At 40.2% G+C, this 12,426-nt stretch overlaps 1 protein-coding gene across 1 annotated transcript; it reads left to right on the forward strand.

The window, feature by feature from the left end:
- Positions 1-398: 398 nt before the first annotated feature.
- On the forward strand, positions 399-12,180 carry ubl3a (ubiquitin-like 3a; the record flags this gene model as incomplete). Its single annotated transcript, XM_034198623.1, has 5 exons — positions 399-423; positions 5,473-5,581; positions 8,188-8,274; positions 9,473-9,550; positions 10,361-12,180. Coding segments are annotated over 5 exons (352 nt in total), but the record flags the coding sequence as incomplete, so codon positions are not given.
- Positions 12,181-12,426: the final 246 nt, after the last annotated feature.

The following is a 12,426-nucleotide window of genomic DNA, read 5'->3' on the forward strand; positions in this document are numbered from 1 at the left end:
TATTGCTTTGAATTGTTTAAAACAAATAGTATCTTCTTAAACTTGAATGGTAGTCAGGAGCATCACTTCCTAATGTTTGATATATTTAGAGGGAGGGAAGGAAGGCTTCAAAATTCAGATTTAGATTCATTTCTACCATTTCTTTAATTCATGGTGGTTTCAGTAATCCCCTGGTAATTGAGGACATAAGTAATCTAAATAAGTAATGTCTTCTTTATGACTTTCAGAAAGGACAGGAGACCGACAGGTGACTATCAATGATTGTTAACTGACAGTACATAAATGGAATTCAATAAACATTGAATAGCATATCATGCAGTTTGTCTGTGACTTTTCCTCCGTGTTGTCCTGGCATATAGTCTCCCCCATGGTTTGCTGTGCTGCCTGGTGATGCTCCAATCGCTCAGAGAAAGAAGTACAAATGTAAGGTTTGACACAGAGAGGAGGAAAGAATGGCTGGCTCAAGTTAGCAGGAGCAATTTCACTATCACAAAAGACAACAACAGCAACAACATATGTGAGGTAATCATATTTTTCACAAAACGAAGACCACACCATTGGGAAGCTTAATGTCTGTTTAATAAAAATAAGGAACAGGGAGAGGCTTGCAAAGCTCTGGGAGTTGAGACTCAGGTGCAGGGTGAGGGTCTCATTGCAGGTCTTCAGGCTCCATTGAATCCCCTGGGGTTAGATATCTAGCAACCTATAGGATGGGAAATTGCTGACCTATTTTAAACGTACCATGTGTTTTCACTCTCACTTAAGTCCCTCTCCCTTTGCCATCAATCCAAAATCAGCTGAGCTGCAACATAATACAGACAGGTAATAATCAACAGAATCACAAAGACATAATATGACTCTGCTAAAAACACTCACTCATAAGTTATGTTTTTGTTTACTGTTTAGAAGTCTCAAATATCCACTCTAAATCCATATCAATAGCGATGTATCACAAAAATAGCTCTCTTCCTTATTATTGTGTAACTCTAACTATATTATACTAGCTTGAACTCCAAGATGGATATCCTCATTTCACCACCTCCACCCACTACAATCACACGCCCCAATGTTATATTTAATTCATATGTAACTCCCTCCATCCCGGATAAAAGCACGTTAAGAAGCCGCTTTTCTATAATTCCACAACGTTGGAGGAAATAACATTAGGAGAACGGATTAATAGGCTGTTCGTGGTTAACGTGTGTTGTTGCTAACTTTTTCCGGTATCCTAGCCTAATCTGTTATCTGTAAACGTTAAATATACTGATTGAAGGGATAATCCACTAACATCCTTTAATACACATGTGTAGTTAATTTGATTCAGGTGTTCTGATAATATCCGCAATATAAATCTTTAAACGTCTTCTTACCTTCAAACGTCCATCACAAATGGTCTATTGTGCTGCAACCATAGACTGCTAGCTGCAGATTCTCTCAATAGTTCCCCGAAAGTTAGCGGCAAGCTAACTTCCGGGGAACTATTGAGAGGCTCCACGATCCGCCATTGCTGTAAAAAACTGGTCCATTGGAGTGAACGGAGATGTCGTAACTCTTCTATTATATGGCTGTGGCCGGAACTACGCCTAGTGGAAACGCAATCAAAACGGGCCGGGCACGGCACGCTTAAACCGCGCTCCGCACTGTAGTGAAAATGCGCCATAAGTAGTACATATGGTCAACTTGCTGGTTATTGTAAAATTTGAGATAATGTAGCTCAGACTACAGCACACATTGAAAAAACACGCTTCTCAGTGTGTTTTTAATTAAAGGAAACAGAATGAGTGTGCTAATAGGGGCTAATCATTGCACTAGCTCTTTTTGTGTTTTCAAAATCACTAAAAGCTTGCAAAGCTGTTTTATTGACACAGTTTTGGCTAATTAAACAAATGGGATGTGTCTTTCAGGCTGCTGTTTTTCTTCTTTTTCGTTGGCTTTGTTTACAGTTTGTCCAACAAGCCTATTATGTTTTCTATTTTACACATTTTAATATTCATTAAAATGTGCAGCCTTGCTAGAAAGAAAATAAGTAATTATCAATAAAATAGGCGACTGATAATGCATGTGGGACTTGTTTTCTTAAATTGCGGCTTATAGCTACATTCTTGAGTTTATAGTCGAATTTTCTCCAGATTTAATCAGCAAGTTAAAGCAGGCTGGCTGCTGGATCCGGGCGGCTTGTTTTAAACAGACTCCAGTCAGGATAATCACCAACCTCCTCTCTTAAACTCATTCATACAGTCAGGGATCTGCACTGACAGCAGCGGATAACCTTACTGTGCAGACGACATATAAAGCTGCTCTAATATATTCCCACAGGAAGACTTCCCACTCTATAATTTGTTGACTGCTGCAGAGGTTCTAAAGAGCAGCAATACTCTTTAATGTACTTATAAACACAAGCACATATAAACACAAACACATATAAACACATATAAACACACACACACACACACACACATACACACACACACACACACACACACACACACACACACACACACACACACACACACACACACACACTATTGCCTTGAGAAAGATTTGAGAGTGGTACTCAAGGAGGAATAATTATAGATGGCATTGAATTTCCTGCTCTCCACCGTGTGCAAACAGTGTTTAGCCGAGAGGGTTTGCTTACTTCACATGTTTATACCATGGCACGACTTGGCAGCAGGGCCACATTATTGTAGGCATGTTTTTGAATGTCTGCAGTGGAGACAGGAAGCTGTGTCACCACTTTCATACACAAGTAGTTTCATTTATTCCATTTCTTTTCAGAAGTGGACATGAATAGAAGCTGGGGCACCATGATGTTTCCTTTTACAAACAATCTGACATCTTGCAGTTCTCCAAGCTCTGCAAACTGGTGAAACCTTCAGCTTGTCTGGCATCATGAACGCAGAGAGAGACTGGTTGTTAGCTAGTACGTGCTATTTGTGAAGCGCGAGTAACTGGCGGTTTGCCTGCGGATATGTGTATGTTCTGTATAGTTATGGTTATGCATGAATGCTTGAAACAATGCTCCCCCCCAATACCTGAAGCTGTTGTGTTTGTTCTACAGAATATAAACAGTAATTGAATATACATCCCTGAGCTGACGGTGAAACCTCATTATCAGCCCCGGTGCGGAAGAGAGTCAAGGGAGAAAGAAGGCACATGGACCACCAGGGAGAAGGGGGAGGGAGAGGGAGAAGAGCAGGAGATATCCAATGCCTTGATTCAGTTAAAATCACAATCAAAATACATGCTGAAGGGACGAAAGAGACGGAAAATGGATGTTAAAAGCTCACCTGTCCAGACACAGATTACAAGACAAAAATATGAACAAAGTGTCCTTGTGTTGACCTGCCGTTAACCAATAGAACAGCTTCAGTGTTTCCTGGCAATGATCCTGAATGTCTCTCCTCTATTTGAGTTTTAACGCTGCTGGTGACTAGTACCCCCTGTAGGTATTAAAGCTGGTGACTATGAAGGCCGTAGTTCACCATTTAATACAAATGACATCATTCTCGATCTTTGCACCTTGTCTGAAAGCATCTGTATTTATGTGTCTTTCCATTAAGGGTTATATATGTCACCTGTCTTTAGGAAGTAAATGACCTATCACATGAAAGAGTAGAGGAAGCAAAGAAAGATGGAGAAGGGGCGAGAAGCAAATAAAGAGATTGTGTAGGGTTAATGATAGGGAGAGGAATGCTGAGTTTATGTTGTTTAATTGAAGCTACTGTAGTTCAGTCCTCTTTGTTATTCAGGCCTTGTACAAACCCTCCACTGAACGCTGTGCAGAGCGAGAGATTGACAGAGTGGGGGAGAGAGAGACAGAGTGGGGAGGGAGGGGATGCGGAGATTGCTGCAAGGCGAAGAAGACAATGTGATGTGACACTGTAGGAAACGGTAAGGAGGCAGAAGGGAGGAGGGGTGGAGCTATCTGGTAGGTGTTATCAGGTTAAGCCACCCACCACTGGCTGTCGTCATAGTAACACCATGGTAACGACCAGGTGTTCAGACGGGGTGAAGGAAGACCTTCTGCTACCTCTGCGTGTTTCCTCATTATTTTATGTCTTCATCTCATTCAGTGTTTCTCAGGTTTTGCTTGTATTAAAGGCGGTTGTATTTACTACAGGTAAAATGACTTGCATTTTCAAAACTCATGAAAAATTACTTGAACAATTTATTGATTACCGGAGGAGTTTTGTGGATCAACTAATCGATAAGTCCACGAAATACTGCAGCTCTATATCAGGTTGATCCTCAATATTATGATGCATATAAATAAAAACTAAAACAGAAGCTCAAAAAGTCTCATCTCTCATCTAAGTCTTAAACCTATAATCTGATTTGATAACGTGCTTACAGAGATGTCTGTTTCAATCCGTCGGTGTTTGCTCTGTTACATCACTTTGTGTGCGAGTGTGTGTGTCTACGTGTGTGTGTGTCGCTCAGAAGACTGGGCAACAGACGCGCTTGCACATGGACACACACTAGAAACAATGACACACACGTGCTTATGCCATGCATGCACTGCAGGCTAGACACATATATCAAGCTAAATCAAACACACAGAGCTTTGATGTGGCTCTTAAAGGAAAACTGTACCTGTGCTAAACACATCAAGCCAATGATTTTGATAAAGCTTATTCTGTGCTGTTTTGTACAAAGTTGTTTGTTTCAGTAATCTTAAAGTGTACCCCCACCACATAAGTAATGCAGTAGATCCTATAATGACAACCTGCTCTTGGGGTGCTGTTCAGTAGCTGAAAGAGGACTTGGACACTGTGAGCATTAGTCTCACACTATTTGTGATTTATTATTTCACTTGGCTGTCACCACTGACTATTGAGATAAGCTATTTGTGGCAGGTTACACATTTTAACAGCCTGTAGTATTTCAGCTAATTGTTTGTGTTTTGTGGGCTTTTTACACGCAGTGAGAGCCAAGTTTGGTTTTGTCGAAATTACAAATATAACCCACAGTCTCATTCATAAATGATCAGAATCTTAGTTTATACTGTATGCCTGCATGCCCGAAGCTTTTAATGGGTACTTCTTACCCAGTACAACAACCTTGAAAATGTGATACAGAAAAAAAAAGATTATTTAATTGGAGAATGTACCCTCTAAAATCAGATGCTATTTAAACCTGGGTGACTATAGTGTACAATGCTTTTTGTACACGGGTGAATAAAGTATACATCAAGTTTCAACCTCAGACAAAGGAACATTTCAAAGCAAAACATCTGCCTTGAGAATTGTCAAAGTAACCGAATTGTGAACTAAAGACAAAGAAACAGAGTGTTGGAGGCATGAGAAAAAATGTAGGAGGAAGTTTGCGAGACAGAAGAGAGGTAATCCAGCGGAGGGACACTCCTCAGGGTCCTCATATCCTTCCTCTGTGTCCTATTAAATTACCTCTCTTGAACCTGTATGCTTCCTGACATGACTGAGTCCAACCTGCATATTTTGTTTTTTACAGATAAACCTGCGGCTCATTTTAGTCAGCGGGAAGACGAAAGAGTTCCTCTTCTCTCCCAACGACTCAGCAGCGGACATTGCCAAACACGTGTATGACAACTGGCCGATGGGTGAGTAGCAGCTCCATCTAAATATCCTGTCTTTGCTACTGGCAATGGCAGTTGATGAAGATGTAGCAGCAGTTACATCAACATGTGTGGTCCCAAGGTGAAGGCAATAAAACCCTCCTTAGGTGATCCACATATTTCTTCCTCTTTGATCAGACAATGATTTATTTGTGATTCTCATCACTATTATTTCTTTATTTTCCCCAAAGCCTCCTCCATAGGGTTGGGCCGGTGTAGAGGTTGTAAAACAATAATCAAGGGCGTCTGTTTTGACACCAGGCTTTCAGCGATGGAATATTTAAACTCGCCTTGTCTCTTCAACCCATCAAATGCATGAGCTTTCCAGTAAGAAAACACTATGTGCACTTTGTCCTATATTGGTGTTATTTTGTAATAAATCACGTTATTGCAGAAGCATAGTTCCAGTGTGTTTGCTTAAAGTGTAATTGCTAACTAATTAGCTGCTAATGCTCTTGGAAACCAGGTAATCTGACTCATCCTGGCTGTATTTTCTATGACAAAGATACAAGCAGCTGGTTCGCTTATCCAGAGAGCTGAGATCTCATTCAAACCCACTTTTTATTACTACATGTAGTTCTATAGAGCAGTGTGGGAACATGCGGTCTTTGGTTAAGAGTCATTTGTGTGCTCCTACTTTCCGCACGCTTATCATTGCATACAGGAATGTCGATTTGCAGTAACTCCCTAACTCCTTCACACCTGAACACCTGTTGCTGTGAATGTAGTCTAGTTTTAGAGAAGCATTCAAACACTATAAACTTTACTGGTGGATTCATATCCTCCTTGACAAGAGCAGTTTCCCTTCCAGTCCTGTCCGATCACACAGTGTTCCTGCCAGACAACAGATCTGAACCCTGTGAGACTGTAAGCACCAACACCCTCCGTTTAGATGGAGACAAACATCTGGTGGCCAGACGCTGCTGCTGTGCAACTCCCCCCACTGTTTGCTCTCGGGTTTATTTCTTCACTTTAGTCTGTAGCTCTTCCCAGGCCACACCCCTTGTTCCTCTGTTGCTTTCCTTCTTTCTCACATTCGGTTATGCATCCCACAAAGCCCACACATTATACATTCTGAATGTAATGATTTCAAATAAAGGCTTTAAAGTGATTTAAAAATAACTTCACTGCGGTTGTTGGTGGTCTTTTTTCTCTCTCCATGCAATTATTCCTTTTCATTGCACTGTTGATGCATATCCACTGAATTAACTCAGCTATAACAGCTCATAACCCCTCGTGTCCTTTTGTTAAACTAGAGATTGGCAACATTTTAGCAATGTTTAATAAGAAACTTATTTTGTGGTTTTTACAGGTAGCAATAAAAAAGGTTGTGAAATGTCTTTATTGAACCTGCATGTTCTCAGTAGTGCTGGGGGGAAACGATTATTTTGAAAACGATTAATCGGGCGATTATTTGATCGATTAGTCGACTAATCTAACGATTATTTTTCTGTTGTTCAATTCATAAAAAACGTAATGTAAAAAAACCGTAATGTAAACATTTTTTTTTTCACGATACTGTGTCTCAGGGGATCTTAATATTTAAGAACCTATTAATATGTTATACCAGATTAACGGTAATAATCTCAGCTAACTGACGATACAAACCATGTTTACCAAAACAAAACACAAGTCTCATAAGAAGCATCTAAATGACCCCTGAGCGAAAAATGCTAACGGACATTGGCACAGAACTCAAGATAAAAGTACCCTTATTACTTATCGTAGCTGCACATACAATATATCCGATTAAAGCTGAGACTCCACAGATTATGTAGGTATATAGTATCATCACTGAGTGATCCGGACTCGCGACAGGGGAAGCAAATACAGTCATCACAACACGTACCTTCACAGAGCTTCTCGGGAGATCGTCTCACCACCGTAATCTGATCAAAAGACGTGTTCAATGGCAATAAAATGAGAAAAAACGCGGCTGAATCGGTTAATCCATAGGTTTTTAACGTCTATGTATAAAAAAAACGATTGAATTTATAATCCATAATTCCATTTTATGTAAAAATCGGAGAGCAAATGCTAGCTGCTAATGGTAGCCACCACAGCTAGCTGCTGCTTCTGCTAGGCTATGCAGCAGTCTCAGTGAGATATAAATATATAAATATCTTTGCGTTTTGGACTAACTTTAAAATATTCCCATGCTTTTGAAGACCTAGGGCGAGATGTTTTCGTTTCGGGGCTTCGTGCGCAATCCTGTGAGGAGGAGGTGGTAGCCGTTTCAGTCTCCATTGTGTTTGAAGTGCGATTGCGAACTGCTTGTTGCTTTGGGTGACCCACGTGTGTGTAGCGACGCGTCGACGCGGAAATATGTCGTCGACGATATTTTGAAGTCGACGTCGTCGACGCGTCGCTACAGCACTAGTTCTCAGTTTAGAGATGATAGATTACATAAGGATGATTTATGGGAAATAGATTAAATAAATGGCAATCAAGACAAACAAACTTGCAATGGCAATCAGGAAGAAAACTTAGAAGATATAAGCAGAGTGAAGAAAATATATGAAGCGTGTTTCCTGTTTTTCTCTTTGTTGATTTCTCTCTTTAACTCTCTCTTTGCCGCTTTTTTCTTTCAGACTGGGAGGGAGAGCAGGTCAGCAGTCCTATCATCCTGAGGCTGATCTACCAGGGCCGCTTTCTGCACGGCAACGTAACACTAGGAGGTGAGAAAACACAGAAAGTACACCTCCCAAAATAAAAAGTGCTCATAGACATGGACACAAAATCACAGCAGTGTGTTGCTGGAAAGTTCTTTGCTGTTCTCATCTTTTTTCCTGAGCCGCAGAACAGAGGTACCTCAGTGCTCCGGACAAGCCTGCTTTGACGGAGAGTGGGAGGAGAGAGGAAATAGAGAAAAAGAGGGGAAAGAGAGTGGTCAGGAAGGGGGCAAGACTGGCGTTAGAGTAGACCTCAAACAGCACAACAAAGAGACAGGAAGGGAGGGGGGCGTCAAAATGAAAAGTGAAGAGAAAAAGAGGAGTGCAGCCCACTTCACTTCTCCCTGGCATTCAGGCGTTTTAGTCTACTTAACCCAATTTTGGTTTGACTGGTGTTCTGTGTTGTTAATGGGGTTATGGCCGTCCCTGACCCTTTTACACTCATCCCATTACTGCATTTATCTGATAATTCCCTTGTCGTTGGCTCAACGCGTTTGCACGTCCACACAGAATCCTCTTAAAGTCGAGCCAAAACAACGAGTAGATGTTTATATTTTGAAATATAAACATAGAAAGAACCACGTGTGTGAAGGCAGATTTCATGGTATAAATAAGCAGGTTTTGGGATTTACAAGTAATCAAAATACATTATTTTTGGGTTTTCATAAAGTTCAAAATAGGACATTGGGATGTGGTTAAATGACTGTTCAACACAAGGCCATACATACATGTAGAAGCAGTGATGTTAAAATAAATTGCTCTGTTCCTATACATCAAGAGTTGATTCATTACATGAATCAACTCTTGATGTATATATCAATAAAACTGTGAATAGCTGATTTTAAAATTTAAATTTAAAATGTGTTACATGAGTAACATATGATCAGGTCATCACAATATGTAACCCAACAAAACATAGTGTTTTATATCATCTTTATTGATTGGAAGTGAAATCGTTTTAAAACTGTCTTTGCTTGCTGCATGCTGAGTTATTTCAACAGTGAATTTAGTTACTCAGGGGATGGGGGGGGGAGGGGATAATTGAATTGCTTCAATCGTTACCTGCAAGAGATTATTATTCTGCAACAAAAGACAGACATGCTGTAGCTCACTGAATAACCTCTCTCTCTCTCTCTCTCTCTCTCTCTCTCCTCTCTCTCTCTCTCTCTCTCTCTCTCTCTGTGTGTGTATTTCTCCCCTGTAGCTCTCCCACTGCCCTTGGGGAAGACCACAGTGATGCATTTAGTTGCCAGAGAGACTTTGCCTGAGCCAAATTCCCAAGGTAACAAGCCCTCCTTTCCTTTCAGTAGGCCTTTTCACACGCTGAGCCACTTTAATCGTTCCGCTCCCAGACATTATTTATCTCTACACATGGCTTCTGTTTAAGGAACAGTCACCAGTGCAAATAATTGGCTCCATTAAGGGTATCTCCAAGATACAGCACATTGTGTACAATGCACAGCTGATATAAATCATATTAGTTGACTGGTCTCCTTTTTTGTGTAGTAGAAGCTGATTGTGTGTTTAGAACAGGCACTGATTCAACCTAACAATAGGCAGAGATCAGAGGGACATTTAAGGTCACACAAAGCGCTACATTTATTGACTATCCACAGTTTGCTATGCATTCTGGGTAAGATAAACTCAAGGTAAGGTCAAATAAATAATTACCCCATGTTAACCCCAGAAGAAAACATGTCCTCTGGGGAAGAAATATTAAAGGGCAATGGTAAGTTATTTAAATAAATAGCAGCACAAATGGTTACTGTGGTTACTCGCTCCACAACATGTAACACACTACAAATAGAGCCATGTTTTCCCCTTTTTAGTCAGTTTGCAAGGAAGGGGTGTACAATTAATCAATGTTTTGTTAAACATGGTCTAATGCAACTATCAATTCACAGTAGGCATAATGTTTGGTAAAAGAGAAATGTTGGTTCAAATAAGTTTTTTAATTAAATGTTGTCATGCTGCAGAGATGTCCATGGTTGCATGCATTTGATTGGCCATAGCATATTGTTTGATGATGACCTTGTATGCCAGGGTTTTTCCTGATGATGATGATGATGTGTGTGTGTGTGTGTGTTTTCAGGTCAGAGGAATAGAGAGAAGACCGGGGAGAGTAACTGCTGTGTCATTCTGTAAATACACACCACCGCCGCCGGCCCTCCATCCTTCTCATCCGATCTCTCCCTCAACATCCTGGACCTAATAAGTCTGTCCCCTGTCCTGGAGCCTGTCCACAGTGCGGATATGCATACAGACAAACACGTGCACACCCTTCTCTATTTCTTTTTACCCCCTTCTCTCTCACACTCACACACATATAGAAAGACAGCAGGCTCTGGCTGATTCAGGACACAGAGTTGAGAGCAGGAAATTGATTAACAATAGAGTTGATTCCTTTGTTGTACTTGATTTGTTGTCATAACTGAAAATGTGTGGAAGAAACTGGATTTGCATGTGTTTTTTCCCCTTTTTTTTCTAATGCACACCTTTTTAAGCCTTCTGCAACATACTTGTACACACGCATACAAGCAATAGACACACACACTTTGTCTAGCCCCCCTTGGACGGTGTGTCAAAAGACCTTTACTAACTGGCTCCTCATTCCAGCTGGTTGTCATAGTAATGCAGTGCCCAATTTTGTGTGTTGCCTTGTTTTCTCATACAGACCGCTGACAATTTTAACCACTAACAACTCACCAACACACATACACGCACGCACACACACACACACACTATGACATCCTGTATACACATCCTACCATATGTGCTTGTGTGATCTCCCTCGGTGCAGCAGACTTAGATGTGCCTGATCAGACAACTCAAACCAGGACACACAAACACACATATATAGACACACCGGTGTCCTTTTTACTGCCCTCATCTGCCCTTAAAGGTCACAAGAGAGAAATTATTCCTTTTTGTCTGCAGGGCGCTGTAGAGACCGATGCATCCTACTCTTTCACTCGTCATATTCTTAGCCAAACAAAGCCTAACAAACAGACAAATAGACAAACAACCAGTGTTGGTGGTGTTGTTTTGGTTATTTGTTTGTCCATGACATTTGTGACTGTGTTTTGACAGTCCATGCATATTACTGACTGCCCAGTGTTGTAAAAAAATGAAACGTCATGTCAGTTACCTTCCCTCCCTGATGCACCATCCCCTCTCTCTGTGAGGAAAGGCTCATTGTGCTTATTTTCTAACAGTGTTGTGAAGGATCTCTATGACAAATTGCTCTTGAGCAGGGAAATTAGCTCGGAATGAAATTGTTCCTTATTCGTCTTAATTCGCTTCTTACTCTTTCCTTGATTCTCTCTCTCTGCATTAATACAGTAAGTCCATTTTGCACAACGGAAGCATGTGCTCCTTCATCAGATTAATTAAAATGTATACAAAGTTGTATTGTTTTATTTTATATTTTTCCAATGGAAGTAATGTTCCAAACTAAGGTAACGTGTAGATTATATTTAATATGAATCTTATATAGAACATGATGAATTTAGATCTTGTTGATATACAGTATATTGGTGTTTAGTCCATGATTGTGTATACGGTTAGCTTCTAGCCAGTTCACTGTCACTCGCTGACAATGTCTTGTGCTTAACAGCAGCAACACCTCCCTAATCATCGACGGACTGTATTTTTATTTTCTCTTTTATTATTTTTTCATTTGTTTATAATTTAATGTAATCCTTTTTTTCTTTGAGTTTTTTTGCTTTAAAGAATCACTTTGTAACAGCACTAGGTCTTAAAAAAATATATTGTTTATATTGATCAGGGTTCAAATCTGTACAGAGATAAAAGTTTTCAAACCAATTGTAAATAGCACTAATGCTCCTTCTCCCCCATTCAAACTTCAAAATGGAATACATCTGTAAACAAAATAAAGGTTATTGAAGTGCACTGCCTTTTGTCTTGCCTTAAAGTTGTAAAACTCTCAAGTGTCACCTGATTTTGACATCCTTCTGTTGAAAATCACTTGAGTGTCAACAAGTGTTTTAACACACAGCTGAATCAGGGAGGCATGACTTAACAAATGTTCAACTATCCGACGACTACTTGGAAGTGGCTGGTAAAGTATTACTGTGAAAAAGGCTTTGAAACGGTCAGCACACAAGTTAAGATAATAAGCTGTTTAAAGTTAGTATT

This window comes from Gymnodraco acuticeps, unplaced genomic scaffold (assembly GCF_902827175.1).
Source record: "Gymnodraco acuticeps unplaced genomic scaffold, fGymAcu1.1, whole genome shotgun sequence".
NCBI lineage: Eukaryota > Metazoa > Chordata > Actinopteri > Perciformes > Bathydraconidae > Gymnodraco > Gymnodraco acuticeps.